This window comes from Palaemon carinicauda, chromosome 7, assembly GCF_036898095.1.
Source record: "Palaemon carinicauda isolate YSFRI2023 chromosome 7, ASM3689809v2, whole genome shotgun sequence".
In the NCBI taxonomy this organism is placed as follows: Eukaryota; Metazoa; Arthropoda; class Malacostraca; order Decapoda; family Palaemonidae; genus Palaemon; species Palaemon carinicauda.
This window is the reverse complement of record NC_090731.1, coordinates 165,272,840-165,290,368: the sequence shown is the minus strand read 5'-3', so window position 1 is coordinate 165,290,368 and position 17,529 is coordinate 165,272,840. Positions and strand designations below refer to the sequence as shown.

General features: G+C 43.9%; 1 protein-coding gene and 1 long non-coding RNA gene across 2 annotated transcripts in view; one reads left to right on the top strand and one right to left on the bottom strand.

Moving 5' to 3' along the window:
• Positions 1–17,529, bottom strand: part of LOC137644126 (transmembrane protein 164) — a 105,099-nt gene that overhangs the window by 21,808 nt on the left and 65,762 nt on the right. The window contains exons 6-7 of the mRNA XM_068377098.1: positions 4,625–4,725; positions 4,230–4,400 (exon numbers count right to left, since the gene is read on the bottom strand). Of these exons, the coding sequence (XP_068233199.1) occupies positions 4,230–4,400; positions 4,625–4,725 (272 nt within the window). The remainder of the gene's footprint in view (positions 1–4,229; positions 4,401–4,624; positions 4,726–17,529) is intronic.
• The window catches only part of LOC137644127 (uncharacterized), a 120,092-nt gene that overhangs the window by 81,490 nt on the left and 21,073 nt on the right, over positions 1–17,529 (top strand). The window lies entirely within an intron of this gene.

Here is a 17,529-nt window from a genome sequence, read left to right as displayed (position 1 = left end):
GATGAAAGTGTCCCTGTTAGGCTCATCCACTGCCTGACTGAACATCGGTTCCTTCTCAGCATGCTCTGGATGCATTCTAGGGCTTGACTGATCCTTGGGGCCGACGGAAAAGCCCGAAAAGCTCGACTCTGAATCTCCAAACCTAGATAGACAATGGTTTGGGATGGGACGAGTTGGGACTTCTCTATATTGACCAGGAGGCCCAATTCCTTGGTCAGATCCATAGTCCATCTGAGATTCTCCAGACAGCGACGACTTGACGGAGCTCTTAAAAGCCAGTCGTCCAAATAGAGGGAGGCTCTGATGTCTGCCAAGTGAAGGAATTTGGCAATATTCCTCATCAGTTTGGTAAACACAAGAGGTGCCGTGCTTAGGCCAAAGCACAGGGCTTGGAACTGGTACACAACCTTTCCAAAGACGAACCTTAGGAAAGGTTGGGAGTCTGGATGGACGGGGACATGAAAGTACGCGTCCTTCAGGTCTAACGAGACCATCCAGTCTTCCTTCCTGACCGCTGCTAGGACCGACTTCGTCGTCTCCATCGTGAACGTCTGCTTGGTGACAAAAGCATTGAGAGCACTGACGTCCAGCACCGGTCTCCAACCTCCTGTCTTCTTGGCTACCAGGAAGAGACGGTTGTAGAAGCCCGGGGATTGATGGTCCCGGACTATGACTACCGCTCCCTTTTGTAGCAAGAGCGACACCTTGTTGCAACGCTAGCCTCTTGTCCTTCTCCTTGTAGTTGGGAGAGAGGTTGATGGGAGACGTTGCTAGAGGGGGACTGCGGCAGAACGGAATTCTGTACCCCTCCCTTAGCAACTTCACAGACTAAGCGTCTGCACCTCTGCTCTCCCAAGCTTGCCAGAAGTTCTTCAGCCTGGCTCCCACTGCTGTCTGGAGAGGTAGGCAGTCAGACTCTGCCTTTTGCGGACTTGGAACCCTTCTTCGATTTGCCACGGTGACTGTCGGCACGGGTACCTCCTCTGCTGGAGGTTCTGCCACGAAAGGGAGGGATGAACCTAGTTGCTGGTGTGTCCACTGCGGCAGAACGAAAAGGTCTAGGCACGGAAGGTAAAGCTTTAGCCTTACGTGCGGAAGACGCCATCAGGTCATGGGTATCCTTCTGGATCAACGAGGCAGCCATCCCCTTGATCAGCTCCTCCGGAAAGAGACACTTGGAGAGAGGAGCAAACAACAACTCTGACTTCTGGCAAGGAGTGATCCCAGACGACAAGGAGGAGCAAAGATGTTCTCTCTTCTTAAGCACTCCCGACACGTACGAAGCCGCAAGCTCACCAGACCCATCCCGAATGGCTTTGTCCATGCTAGACATGATAAGCATGGCAGAGTCCTTATCCGAAGGGGAAGTCTTTCTGCTTAACGCTCCCAAACACCAATCGAGGAAGTTGAAGATCTCAAAAGCACGAAAGACTCCCTTCAACAGATGATCCATGTCAGAAAAGGACCAGCAAACCTTAGATCATCTCATAGCCAGCCTGCGGGGAGAGTCAACCAGACTTGAGAAGTCGCCCTGGGCAGAGGCAGGAACTCCCAAGCCGGGTTCCTCTCCCGTGGCATACCAGACGCTAGATTTGGAAGCAAGCTTGGTAGGCGGAAAGATGAAAGAAGTCTTTCCCAGTTGCTTCTTGGACTGCAACCACTCTCCCATAACCCTCAAAGCTCTCTTGGATGAGCGTGCGAGGACCAGTTTGGTAAAGGCAGGAGCTGCTGACTGCATGCCCAGAGCAAACTCGGAGGGAGGAGAGCGAGGGGTTGCAGACACAAACTGTTCTGGATACAAGTCCCTGAACAAGGCAAGGACTTTCCGAAAGTCTAAGGAGGGAGGCGTAGACTTGGGCCCTTCTAAGTCGGAGTGCGGATCGTCCAAATGTGCAGCTTCGTCATCAGAAACACCATCATCCGAAAGCTGAGTAGGAAGTGGCAAAGGTGGAGCAGAAAGCTGAACGGCTGAATCCGGCAGCACGGGTGCATGCGTAGCTGCTGCGGATCCAACATCATGCCGCTGCTGGTCAGTCTGCGAGCTGGCAACAACAAAAGCAGAGTGCTGGTGCGAGGGAGGGACTGCTGTGGGTTGCGGAGCATGCCGCATTGCGTCAAAACACGGCAGCTCGACAGCACCTTCCCACTGCTGATGCGGAAGCTCACGCATGTCAACGGAGGGTGCAGCATGAACATGCGTCTGGCAGGGAGGACTGCGCATCGGAGGTGGAGCTCTCACAGGTGGAGTGTGGGAGCAGGCAGCCGCAGTATCCGCTGAGCGCACAACCGTGGCAGGTTGTAGGTTAACTGGAGCCGTGTCAACCTTCTCAGCATGATACTCCTGCATAAAGGTAGCAAGCTGAGACTGCATAGCCTGCAGCATGGACCACTTAGGATCTACCGTGGTAGGAGCGGCAACAGACGGAGTAGTAGCCTGCTGCGGAACCACTCTACCTCTCTTGGGAGGTGTGCAGTCTTCGGAAGACTGCGGCGAGTCCGAACTGACCCAGTGGCTACACCTGGGCCGTTGGACTCGCTCGGAAGGGACCTTACGCTTGAGAGGTCGTGAGACCTTGGTCCAACGTTTCTTCCTTGAAACTTCTTCCACAGACGAGGAATGATGGGGCTCATTCGTCTGTTTGTGGATGGGACGATCTCTGACAGATACGTCCGCAACCACTGAGGGTACATCCGTACGCTGATCAAGGCCTGCCGAACCCTTTGGTCCTTCGACATTGCTTCTCCCCTGGGCTTGGGAGCTTGCAAGAGGTCCCGGACTAGGAGGACGACTGGCACGAACAGATGTACCCTCATGCGCAACACTGACACTGACACTTTTCACTTCACTTGCACTCACAACACTTCCCACTGCACTTTCAGCTCTTTGACATCTGCCAAAAGCTGATTACGGTCGTTAGCCAAAGACTCCACTCTGTCACCAAGAGCCTGAATGGCACGCATCATGTCCGCCATGGAGGGCTGAGCACTAGTAGCAGGGTCGGGAGTCACCACTACAGGGGAAGGAAAAGGTTGAGGGGCATGGGGAGAGGAAAAATCAAAAGAGCGAGAAGAACTCCTCCTGATCCTATCCTTCTCTAGCCTACGTGCATTTTTAAGGAATTCGTTAAAATCGAATTCCGAAAGCCCAGCGCATTCCTCACATCGATCTTCCAATTGACAGGATTTACCCCTACAATTGGAACAAACGGTGTGAGGATCTATGGAGGCCTTCGGAAGACGCCTAGTACAAGTCCTAACACTACACTGCCTGTACTTAGGGACTTGAGACTGGTCAGACATCTTGGATTGTAGAAATAGTCAAGGGGGAATTCCAAAATCAAGCAAAGTTCGTTAACAATTAATCCAAATTAATTAAAAAAGCTTGCTAAGCTAATGATAAAGATTCCTGAATAGCGAAGGCTAAAATCTAAAGCGAATACATCACCAAAACGTGAAAAACAACTCCAGAATCAACAGCGTATCCAAGTAGGTCTTGCCGGTGGCACGACAGAGGAAAAATTGAGTTCTTGTTGACAAGAAGTACTTGAGTACCTGCTCACAGATGGCGCTGTTGTGCACACCCCCACCTGTATAGCGATCGCTGGCGTATCCCGACCTTAGATTTCTGTCGGGCAACAGAGTTGACAGCTACATGATCATCGGGTAAGATTAATATTGAAAAATGTAAGATATATGTACAGTGCTGCAACCTCATGGAAATTTTTATTTGAATAGGGAATGAAGTGTTGGAGATTTACTGAGAAATTTTGGCCCGAGTAAGTTAACATGAAGAGAATAATCATCGATTAAAGGGAATAAAATCTTTATGAACAGGAATTTTATAGACATAAACAAATAAATATTTTTAGGTAAAATATGTTTCAGTTCATTTCAGAAAATAACATTCATAATTCATTAATTAAAATCACTAAGATGATTGTCAAATACCTTATTTTAGTTAAATTAAATACATCTAGAAATTTTTTTACATTACTCTACGTTTATTTTTGGTAATGATAATTTACTTTATTGTCAAACTCCACAAATAAAATTAAAAATGTACTAACTCTTTGGAAATCATACCACCATTGAGAGAGAGAGAGAGAGAGAGAGAGAGAGAGAGAGAGAGAGAGAGAGAGAGAGAGAGAGAGAGAGAGAGAGAGAGAGAGAGAGAGAGAGAGATATCTGCAATCAAAACATAACTTAATAAATACATGAACATTACTTACCTTTGTTGGTGGAAATTTTGTAATAAAAAAATTAGCCACTATACAAAATGTCTTGCTAACTAGAGGGACACACAGTGTCTGGTGTAACACCGCAGCAACACGGTAGTTTGGACCATAGAAAGGATCACTAATAGCAGGGCATAACATGTTATTCAAGTTCACCTGAGATGCCTAAAAAAAAAAAACACGAAAAAATTAAATTAACATCATATTTGCACCAAGATGATGAAAGAGCTACAATAAACTATAACTCACATAAGTATGATGAGTGAAAACTAATTCTTTAGTTAACAGTAATGAAGTCTACGTGTTATAAAACTGAATCAAAGAATGAATGTTAAAGCAAACTGAATTCAATAATCTTATGACAAAGAAGATAAATTACTACTTCTTACCATGCCAAATATTTGTAATGGGACGAAGTGATATAAAAGGAGAATTCCCAGAGACATTACTGTCCATCTCATGTCTTTAATGTTTTCTACTGTATAAACACCTGGGGAGAGAAAATGCATCAAATTAACAACTGAATATGAGTTAACTTTTTTTTTTTTTGGTAGCATTAGTCATCAAAATAATGTACAGTAAAATAATTCATAATTACTATACCAATATGTAGCCATGTCTATGGCTTACACAAAACACAATCTACAAAAGCAATACTAAAACTAAATATCAGACCTGCAACAAGTTTTATAATTTTTAACTCGCTAGCACTATCAGCCAGGCTTGAGAAAACACACACATGCTGCATGAAAATAAATAGCTAAAATAAAGACTTAACTCCTTAACACAAACTTTAATAAATAAAAAATATGAATATCAAACAAACATTAAAACACTGGCATGTCACAGTTGCCACTTTAAGTTAAGTAAAGCCCTTAATGCTCTCTTGTATTTGCAAACCACTTAATTCCACCTTTGATTGGTTATGAATATTCATCTTTCTAATGAAATTTTTTTTTATGAATCAGTTGCATATTAAAAAATTTAGAATATATCACTGCCTATACTGGACAGTGTACTGTATTTAAAAACCTTTCTATTAAAACACTTAATGTTTCAGAAAACCAGATTAATTTCCTGTTTTTTAAAGTAAATTATTTTCAAAGAAAACTCTTACAAAAAGTCTTAGCCCTCAAAGAATAAAAATAGCAATTCAAGAAACAAGAAATCTTAGTAAAACAACATTCCATGAGTAATAAATATAAAGTACACAATCAACAATGAATGCATCAGCTAAATAACATTTTCTCTACATGTTCTAAAGAATAAAATTTCAAAATGTCTATATCTAGAACATTTTCTCAAGTTTTAAAAAAGGATGAACATTCTATGTATATGATACAATGTTTGGTATCCAAAGGTCAATAGTAAAGTTTCTACAGATGAACCAATTATCAAATATGCTAGGAAGAGAAAGATTCGTCTTAAAAGTGCAGTCAATTACATAAATAAAAAGACTTCTTTTCAAGGCTACGCTGCTACTTAGATGTAAAAATCAACCCTTTCAAAGTGCAACTATATACAGACGGTAAAAGTAAGATTATGTAAATAAGGTACTATGAAAATTATCATCTCTCACATTACAAATGCTAATGATGTGGCCCCAACCTCAAAATATTTTTTTTCAAATCAAAAGATACAAGGAAACCTTATCAAATTACCAGTAAGAATTTCTACTTTGAGTATTTCTGTTCTATTTACCCTACAAGCCATAAACTTTTTTTTTCTGAAAACCTTATTTCTATGGAACTTCCCGGATGTTCTTAGTACTTCTCTCTCGAAGCTTGGTTTAATATTGACATTTGCCCAAAACGTAAAAAATTTCCCGTGTTCTTCCTTTGCAATAGGCTTAGCTAGTACTTCTCTCTTGAACCTTAGTTTAATGCCATTTATCTTGAAACTAAAAAAAAAAAATTCCCATTTTCTTCCTTTTGTTTGGTGTATTGATAAATTTTTGTTAACTAACTGTTGTGCATGAGTTTTCTCTGAGTAATTTCAAAGATGAAATAGGTAAAGATATGATAGAATCCGGGTGCAAGCATGAAAGAAAATAAAGATTAAGATGATTTTAGGAAAGAAGGTAATACAGTCATACAGTGCATGTATTTTCAATCTACTTGCTAAAATCAGAAAGATTTTTACAAGAAACATAAATTCTGGGAGAGGCTATCTGATGCAGATACAATGACATGAGTGCCATAATCTGAAGTACTGATATAAGGGGACCTAAATGACAACATATGACAAGACTAGTTTTGAGGATTGGAAAGGTATAGCTTAGGAGAAAGAAATCGGAAGAACGCCAAAGAATAAGTAGCCTACACAGGGAGTTACCCTCCTCTTCTTCAGAACCTGCGACAAGGGAACATTTCCCTGACTTTACTCCCTAGGCTCATCTTAACCTAAATTAATAAATAACTTTTATAGCCTAATCAAAGATATATGAGATGAAGTGGAAGTGTTACCATAGTTAGTGGACTTCAGATGTCCATATACATTGGAGGGTAATCCTTGTTGGGAAGGTATCAATTGGTATACCTGACCAGTCACTCCCATGAAAGAATGTTCCCTATGCTGTCCGTTATTTTGGCACTATACAAAGGTCTCAGCCAGCATGTCGGGCTCACTTCCAAATGATACTTGGTAATCCCTTGTGAGGACCCTAAAACTTGCCAGTATAGTTAGCCCTCCATCTTCCCAGGGGTTAGGTAACAAGAGATATCCATGTACATCAAAATACTAATATTGGCAAACAAATGACCACGGCCTACATACAGTTGACTAAGACCCTAAATAACACACTGTACGTTGTTTTCACATGGTTTCTATCATGGTGTTGTAGTTCATATTACTTTACAAAATGATTGTACATTGCTAACACTGCTTCTGTGTAAGGTAAGACGATTTATAACGCGTAAGTTGTCACCAAGCCACCCTATCTAACCACACTCACTGATACTGTAGGGTATATTACAGTAGTTTAATATAACAAATTTTAAAATAATTTGTATTTTTCCTAACCATACAAACCTGAGAACTTTATTAGAAGTATGACTTTAGTGAAGTTGAAACTACTGTTTAAACTTTTAAACGCGGGTAGTAGTAGTAGTAGCTGGTGGCCCATCTGCTACGTAGCGTAACCTTCAATTTGACCTTAACCCAGGACTGGGGGGGGGGGGTTTGAAGCCAGCAGCATAACCAAGGTCTTAGGTTTGTATGGTTAGGAAGTCACATATTTTCAAAGTAATTTGTATTTTTTTCTAAATATACAAAACCTTAATCCTTTAATAAGAGTAGGCGCTCAGCAAAGCTAGATACGCTGTTACCTTTAATAAGGTGGCAGTTAAGTGTAACTTAAAAGACTCGGGTTTGTATAGTTAGGACAAAATTTTATTCAAAAAAATTTGTCATTTGATCCTTCAAGAATAAAAACCCTTCGTCCTTTAGTTGGAGTCTTATCCTTGGGAAGGAGGAAATACCTAAAACCAACTGGCTGGTTTACTTTCTTGGGAAACGACAAGGCCATTTGGTCCTGTATTAGAGCAAAAATTGTGACTCCTGTCAACCTCCTAACAACCTTTACATAAAAATGAGGCAAATATTAGGCTAGGTAACTACCAGGGACTGGTAGATGGTCAAGGAAGAACCTATGTCCATGGTGGCAAATGTTGTCAGAATGAATGGTCATGTATCCTCTGATCCTACTAATAACGGAGTAACTTTGTCATCTGATCCTACTAATAACGAGTAACTTTATCGTCTGATCCTACTGATAACGGAGCAACTGCTGCACCCCAATGATGGGTTAGAAAGAAGATAAAGACTAGTCAATCTTGCATTTCATTCTAGACTTACATTGCATCCACTACCTTAGACGAGATGTTTCTTATCCCATGAAAAAGTTTGGTTTGCTCCAAGGTCTGTTGAGCACCTACCACTGGACCAAGGATACCGGTATCCAGGTCTCTGTGAGTACTAATGTAGGTATTGAGCAGAGAATGGTCTTTTATTACCCGACTCTGTCTTCAGAAATTGTACCTGATAGGTTCTTCCTGTGAGCTTGGATGGATCCGATATATCTGACTTTGAGCGGACAAATCCAGGAGGACGATCCTTTCATCTCCTCACCTGCATGAAAAGTGTATCTGATTGTCCCACAAAGCCAGAAAGAAACAGAGTTCTAGGCTTTTTTTTTTTTTTTCCTTATTCCTTCCATTGCTGTGGGAGGAATTGTAATGTCCTCCCAGAACAGAAAGGCAAGTCATTCTTGCTCCCTTTAGTCACTTCTTGTTTGGAAGAGATGAAGGACTTAAAAGTTGAGAATGGCCGAGTTCTAGATCTTGAAAACGAACTCTTAAACTGAGGTGATGGAGATAGGGCTTGCTGAGGACAGTTTTGAGGGACAAAGTCTTGTCTCCTGTCCATCCTGCAGATTCGATTGGGACTGCTCGAGAGGTCTGCTAATTCGTTAGATGTTTCTAGCAGCTAGAGCTCCCTAGGAGCTCTTCATGGGTACTGTCAATTCTTGAAAAGAATCCAGAACCAAAACCTAGTTGAAAACTTGGATCCAGTGCTGAGCAATATCCTTCACCACGAAAATAGAGAAGCTTTCCTGACGAAGGAAGACAGCAATCAGCTGATCTGGATACCATTCAGCATGTGGCCACTTGGGACCAATTAGGGTCATGCAGAACCTTGCTGTTATCACCTAACTGTTGAGGGATTGGCAAAAAGGAAGGTGGAAGTTAAGGAGGAAGCGTATAAAATCCTTTGAGATGTTGGAAGGCATCCTTGTACACTGCATCGTACTCTGCAAAAGAGAGCGAGAAAAAGAGAAGTTGAATATCCAGGAAGTGGAAAGAAGAGTGGCACCCTTTATTCCTACATTTAGTGCATTTGTTCATTCTCGTTAGAACCGAGTCAGGTAGCAGGTGAGTGAGCTCCTGTATACTGCACCAATAAGTCTACCTGGAAATCGATACATTCCTAGTATATATACTCTTTGCAAACGAAGCAAGAACATACTAGGATCCTTCCCACAAAAATTCTCAGTACTGCACTACCTCTCCCACGGGGAGAGAAACGGTAAGAGTTGCACATAGACAACCTCTATCCATAGGTCTTCTTGGATTCCTTCGATGACATCCCCTAGGACACTCGACATGCTGTCCACGAACAGAACAGGATGATTGAATGCCTATCCATGGTTGGGGGAGATCTTTGCCAAAGACCTTTCAAGAACGATGTGGCAGCTCGATGCTTGTATTTGTGCTGAGATAAGACCTGAGAAGTTACACATTCCAATCCCTATTGCTCAAGTGAATTGGAAGGCATTGGCACCTGAGAAATTTTTGGGCAAAGGGGGATCCCATTCCTGGACTGATTTCTGAGAGTGGGATGGTCTAGGTCAAAGAACAGTTTTGGCCAGTCCAATCTCATTGAAGATTTCTGGTCTGGTTGTGCTAGGAAAGAATATGTGACTAGTGTGCCAGTTTCCTGGCAACTCAAAAGTAACAATCACCTGAAGAATGATTTATCACTGTGGTTCAAAATCATGGCTACCGGTCATGACACATGGCCAATACAGTGGGAAACGATAGTCATGGAGAACAAGTGGAAGAGAGAAAACAATCACAAAGTTCCCTTGAAGAAGAAACATGAAAATGTAAGAGCACGAAGAAACCTTGGCGCTTGTGAAGGGAAGATCTCATGAATACTGTAATCATAGGTTCTTCTTTCCCCAGTATCGTAGGCTGGAAAAGCTGGAACAAACCACAGGCTTAAGGCACAATATGTTATTTTGATAATAAAATAAATTTTTGAATATACTTACCCGGTGATTATATAGCTGCAACTCTGTTGCCCGACAGACAACTCTACGGTAAAAACTCGCCAGCGATCGCTACACAGGTTGCGGGTGTGCCCAACAGCGCCATCTGTCGTCCAGATACCCAGTACTCAATGTAAACAAAGACTCAATTTTCTCCTCGTCCCACTGCGTCTCTATTGGGGAGGAAGGGAGGGTCCTTTAATTTATAATCACCGGGTAGGTATATTCAAAAATTTATTTTATTATCAAAATAACATTTTTCAATATTTAACTTAGCCGGTGATTATATAGCTGATTCACACCCAGGGGGGTGGGTAGAGACCAGCAATATATGTTTACACTTTTATGAGCTAAGAGTTTTTATTTCATTTTAGAAGTTATCAAAATAACAAAAACAAAATAAATAGGTACCTGGTAAGGAAGTCGACTTGAACAATTACTCTGCCTTTTAAGTACGTCTTCCTTACGGAGCCTCGCGATCCTCTTAGGATGCTGATATACCTAGGATCTGAAGTATCAAGGGTTGCAACCCATACAACAGGACCTCATCAAAACCCCTAATCTAGGCGCTCTCAAGAAATGACTTTGACCACCCGCCAAATCAACCAGGATGCGAAAGGCTTCTTAGCCTTCCGGACAACCCAAAAAACAACAATAAAAACATTTCAAGAGAAAGATTAAAAGGGTATGGAATTAGGGAATTGTAGTGGTTGAGCCCTCACCCACTACTGCACTCGCTGCTACGAATGGTCCCAGTGTGTAGCAGTTCTTGTAAAGAGACTGGACATCTTTCAAGTAAAATGACGCGAACACTGACTTGCTTCTCCAATAGGTTGCGTCCATTATACTTTGCAGAGATATATTTTGCTTAAAGGCCACGGAAGTTGTTACAGCTCTAACTTCGTGCGTCTTCACCTTAAGCAAAGTTCGGTCTTCCTCACTCAGATGTGAATGAGCTTCTCGTATTAACAATCTGATAAAGTCTGACCAAGCATTCTTTGACAAAGGCAAGGATGGTTTCTTAACTGAACACCATAAAGCTTCAGATTGGCCTTGTAAAGGTTTAGTACGCTTTAAATAGAACTTAAGAGCTCTAACAGGGCATAAGACTCTTTCTAGTTCATTGCCTACGATCTCCGATAAGCTGGGGATATCGAAAGATTTAGGCCAAGGCCGAGAAGGCAGCTCATTTTTGGCTAGAAAACCAAGTTGTAGCGAACAAGTGGCTTTTTCTGACGAAAATCCGATGTTCTTGCTGAAGGCATGAATCTCACTGACTCTTTTAGCCGAGGCTAAGCATACCAGGAAAAGAGTCTTAAGAGTGAGATCTTTCAGGGAGGCTGATTGTAACGGCTCCAACCTGTCTGACATGAAGAATCTTAGTACCACGTCTAAATTCCATCCAGGGGTAGCCAAACGACGCTCCTTGGTGGTCTCAAAAGACTTAAGGAGGTCTTGCAGATCTTTATGTTTGGAAAGATCTAAGCCTCTATGCCGGAAGACCGATGCCAACATGCTTCTGTAGCCCTTGATAGTGGGAGCTGAAAGGGATCGTCCTTTTCTCAGGTATAAGAGAAAAACAGCTATTTGAGCTACAGAGGTACTGGTCGAGGATACAGAAACTGACTTGCACCAGTCTCGGAAGACTTCCCACTTCGATTGGTAGACTCTAATGGAAGAAGCTCTCCTTGCTCTAGCAATCGCACTGGCTGCTTCCTTCGAAAAGCCTCTAGCTCTCGAGAGTCTTTCGATAGTCTGAAGGCAGTCAGACGAAGAGCGTGGAGGCTTTGGAGTACAGTGATACCTCGGTACTCGACCATAATCCGTTCGAGATCCGTGTTCGACCTCCGATTTGTTCGAGTACCGAATTTTTTTTCCCCATAAGAAATAATGGTATATATTCTATTCCGTTCCCAAGCACTCGAACAGGCCCAAAATATTAATAAAACGTGTACCTAAACAACAATAATTATCTAAATGTGTATGAAATTGGTCAGAAAATCCTATAAAACAATTTTAAACCATTTACTGTACTAAAATAAAACAATTTTAAACCATTTTCTGTACTGTAGTGAACATACCTTTGAGCAGCGGTTCGATGGCATACAGGGATGGATGTGGAGAGGATGGAAGGGGGAGGTTACTGCTTGGAAGGAGAGTCCCCTTCCATGATGTGGCGGGGTAGTTCTCCTTCAGGAGTTGTTTCTCTCTCCAATGAAAGGGTGGGCAGATCTATTTCAGGGGTTTCTTCTCTTCTTTGTCTCTTCTTTGGAGGAGAAACAGGCTTTGATGTAGCAGCTTTCTTTTCTTTTGTGAAAAACTGGTCTATTGTTAATTGTTTCTTCCTCCTCTGCAGTATTCTTCGAAAATGATACATGACACTATCATTAAACATATGCACTGCCCGGTTTGCTACTGCAATTTCTGGGTGGTATTTTTCAGCAAAAGCCTGCACATCTGCCCACTTGGAACAAATTTCATTGATGAGAGAACTTGGAACATCCTCCCTTACCTCATCCTCTTCTGAAGATTCCTGCTCCACAATCAGATCCTGCTGCTGTTGTTGTTGCAGGTGCAACAATTCCTCCACAGTCAACTCGGTAGAATGGCTTTCTACAAGCTCATCAATATCATCCTTGTCGACCTCAAGCCCCAAACTCCTGCCCATGACAACAATTTCCTCAACGACATCAGTGTCATCAGAAATTACAGGGGTAGCAGTGCTTGGACCCGCCTCTGGTTGGAAACCTTCAAACTCCCTCTCTGTGACACATGATGGCCACAGCTTACGCCAGGCAGAGTTCAATGTCCTATAGGTCACACCTCGCCAAGCTTGGTCAATCATGTTAACAGAGTTGAGGATGCTGAAGTGTTCCTTCCAGAATTCCTTTAGGGTCAACTTCGTGTCACTGGTCACTTCAAAACACTTTCTGAAAAGGGCCTTGGTATAGAGTTTTTTGAAGTTTGAAATGACCTGTTGGTCCATGGGCTGGAGTATGGGAGTAGTATTGGGGGGCAAGAATTTGATTTTGATAAAGCTGTATTCTTCTTTCAAGTCATCCTCGAGACCTGGAGGATGTGCAGGAGCATTGTCCATAACCAGAAGACATTTCATTGGCAAGCTCTTTTCAATGAGGTAAGCCTTAACCTGGGGGGCAAACACTTCGTTTATCCACTCAGTAAAGAATTGTCTTGTGACCCAAGATTTAGTGTTCGAGCGCCACATAACTGGTAGTGCACTTTTACAAATATTATTTCGTTTGAACACCCGGGGGTTGTCCGAGTGGTACACTAACAAGGGTTTGATCTTGCAATCGCCACTTGCATTTGCACACAGCAACAATGTTAGCCTATCTTTCATTGGCTTGTGACCTGGCATCTTCGTCTCGTCCTTGGTAATGTACGTATTGGCTGGCATTTTCTTCCAAAATAACCCAGTCTCATCACAATTAAAGACTTGTTGTGCGATCAAATTTTGTTCATTTATGTACCGATCGAATTCCCCCACGTATTTATCGGCTGCAATTTGATCCGAACTAGCTGCCTCCCCATGCCTAGTAACACGATGAATACCTGTTCTATTACGAAACTTTTCAAACCAACCCCTGCTCGCTTTAAATGTAAATGAATCACTTTCACTGGTACTCGGACTTTTCTTCACTAATTCTTCATAGATATGCAACGCTTTTTCACAAATGAACGCTTCACTAACACTTTCCCCGGCCAACTGTTTTTCTTTAATAAATATTAAAAGCAACTTTTCCATCTCCTCAATCACTTGTGGCCTTTGCTTAGTTACCGCCGTAACTCCCGTTGCAACATTCGCCTTCTTAATCATTTCTTTATGCTTTAAAAACGTAGAAATGGTCGACTTCGCCATTCCGTATTCTTCCGCTAAATCGGACACTCGTACACCATTCTCATATTTCGCTATAATTTCCTTCTTCAACTCGATCGTTGTTCGCACTGTTTTCCTCTTCTCCTTCCCCTTAACACTCATTACTTTCTTGGGACTCATTATGAAAGCTAAAAAAGCAATTAAAAGCACTGAAAATCACTAAATCACAACGAATGCTGATCGCGCGTTGTCTGAGTGACGCTCTCGAGAGAACTGATGCTTCCCGAACAAGCGAGAGTGGCCGAGATGGCGCGATCATCACAAAGCCCATGCGGTCGTCACGTGTTCGGCTGGTCGAGTACCGAATTTTTGGTCGAGCACCGCAGCAAAAATTTCTCGAAAATTTTGGTCGAACTCCGAATTGTTCGAGTATAGAGTCGTTCGACTACCGAGGTATCACTGTACCTTCTTTACGTGTGGCTGACGTAGAAGGTCTACCCTTAGAGGAAGACTACTGGGAACGTCTACTAACCATCGAAGTATCTCGGTGAACCATTCTCTCGCGGGCCAGAGGGAAGCAACTAACGTCAACCTTGTCCCTTCGTGAGAGGCGAACTTCTGCAGTACCTTGTTGACAATCTTGAACGGTGGGAATGCGTAGAGATCCAGATGTGACCAATCTAGGAGGAAAGCATCTATATGTATTGCTGCTGGGTCCGGGACTGGAGAGCAATAGATTGGAAGCCTCTTGGTCAGCGAGGTTGCAAAGAGATCTATGGATGGTTTTACCCCAAGTGGCCCAAAGTCTCTTGCACACATCCTTGTGGAGGGTCCATTCGGTTGGAATTACTTGCCCTTTCCGACTGAGACAATCTGCTATGACGTTCAAGTCGCCTTGGATGAACCTCGTTACTAGGGAGATGTCTTGACCTTTTGACCAGATGAGCAGGTCCCTTGCGATCTCGTACAACGTCAGTGAGTGGGTACCTCCTTGTTTGGAGATGTACGCCAAGGCATTGGTGATGTCCGAGTTAACTTCCACCACTTTGCCTCGAAGGAGAGACTTGAAGCTTTTCAAGGCCAGATGTACTGCCAACAGCTCCTTGCAGTTGATATGCATGCTCCTCTGACTCGAGTTCCACAGTCCTGAGCATTCCTGACCGTCTAGTGTCGCGCCCCAGCCCACGTCCGATGCGTCCGAGAAGAGAACGTGGTTGGGAGTCTGAACAGCCAGGGGAAGACCCTCTCTTAGGTTGATATTGTCCTTCCACCAAGTCAGACAAGACTTTATCTTTTCGGAAACCGGGATCGAGACCGCTTCTAGCGTCTTGTCCTTTTTCCAGTGAAAAGCTAGATGGTATTGAAGAGGACGGAGGTGTAGTCTTCCTAGTGACACAAATTGTTCCACGGATGACAGCGTCCCTACCAGACTCATCCACAGCCTGACTGAGCAGCGTTCCTTCTTCAGCATCTTCTGGATGGATAGCAGGGCTTGATCTATTCTGGGGGCTGATCGTCTTGTTGTTCAGCAACGTCCTCATCAGAGGGTTCCTCATCCGAAAACTGATGAGGAAACGGCAACGGAGTGGGCAACGTCTGGCTCGCTGAGTCCGGTCGCACTGGTGGATGCGTGACGGAGCCGGACGCAACATCATGGAACTGCTGCACAGTCTGTGAACTGTCAACAACCATGGGTGCGCGAGGAAGCACAGCGTCAACCCGAGACTGTCTAGACCGTCTGGGTTGTGCAGTCAACACCCTACCGGGTTGCTGAGGTTGACGCACTGCGTCAAAACAAGTCACCTCTGCTGGTTGTTGAACGTCCTGAACGTCAACAACCACCTCCGAGCGTCGCATAACGTCAACGTGCGGCTGGCAACCCACACTGGGTCGCATCGGTGGAGGAACCACCTCAACTGGCAGACGCGAGTAGGTTACCTCAGCGTCAACAGGGCGCACAACCGACCGGTTGGAAGGTTGTTGGCCAGAAGGTTCGGTAGCAACCTTCTCCGCATTAAAGTCCTCTATCAAGGACGCAAGCTTGGACTGCATGTCTTGCAGCAAAGCCCATTTAGGGTCTACGGGAGCAGGTGTGGCAACAGACGGGGTTAGCGACTGAGGCGGTACCGCTTACCATCCCTGAAAGCCTTGTTATGCATGACATAATTGTACAGCAAAACTTCAAAGGCTCGAAAACAGCTGTGAAGTTGACCTGTAAACAACTTGGAGCGTCTCCTGGCCAGGCGCCAGGGAGAGTCTACGAGAATTGAGAAGTCTATCTGGGCAGAGGCATGAACTCCCAAGCCGAGAACTTCTCTCGTGTCATATCAGACTCTCGCTCTATAAACCAGTTTAAAAGAAGGGAAAGCAAAGGCTGTATCCCCCAAACTCCTCCTGGTGAAAAACCAGTCGCCTAGCCAACGTAAAGCTCTCTAGGAGAGCGAGAGAGCACTAGCTTAAAAACAACGGCTTCGAAGTAGCTAAGCCTAGTGTAAGCTCTGACGTTTAGGCGAACGAGGAGCAGCAGTTACAAAAAGATCCTTAAATAAATCATCATGATTTAATTAAAGTCCATAGGAGGCTAAGCAGCTTTAGGCTCCTCTCCATCTGACAGAGTCCTCAAGGGAATATCAGTAGGAGGGGGAACAGCAACTTCCTCATCTACAGGAACCTTGTCCGATAAAAGCTGAGTCTCAAGCAAGGGAGAGACCTACCGTGGTGGCAATGCTTTACAAGCAGAGTCCACACTCACTGGTGCATTAGTAGCGGACCAGAACGCAACGTCATGTAACTGCTTGACAGTCTGTGAACTGTCAACCACAACAGGTGCGTGAGGACGCACAGCGTCCACTCGAGACTGCTTTGACTGCCTAGACTGAGCAGTCAAAACAACTCTAGAATGCGGAGGTTGACGCACAGCGTCAAAACAAGTCAACTCCGATTGTTAGTGAACGTCTTGAACGTCAACAGGAGCATCAGCAAGTGGCCTAACGTCCAAATGCGGCTGAAAAACCACACGAGACCGCATCGAGTGTGGTTCTAAACAACCTGACTGACGTGACTAAGCTACGCCAACGTCAACAGTAAGCACAAAGGAACGTTAGGTTGGCTGAAAGCCAGGATATCGATGAGATAAACGGCTAGACTCAACGGACTAATCGGCAGAATAGTCTTCCATAAGGGAGGCAAGCATATACTGCATGTCTTGCCATACAACCCATTAAGGATCAACGGAAATGGTTGTGGTAAGAGACGAGGGTAACGTCTGTGACCGCAACACTTTGCCAACAAAAAAAGACTCTCGGAGTCTGTGTTACGCTTTTGTTAGGCGGCGAGCAGTTATCCGATGACTGCATAGGGTCAGAGCTGTCCTAATGGTTGTAACCAGGACGCTGGACCAGTCCTGAAAGGACTGACTTTCGCTTAAGGGCTTCGAAACCTTGTGACAGGTTTCTTATGCGAAAAGCCTTTGGATGACGAGGAGAAACAACGTCTCTCTCGTCTTATGGTAGGGGAGATCTTGGTAAGATACACCCGATACCATAGAGGGAAAACGTCTGTTCGTTGATCAAGGCCTCTCGAACCCATAAGTCGTTTGACATTACTTCTCCCCTGGGCTTGGGAGC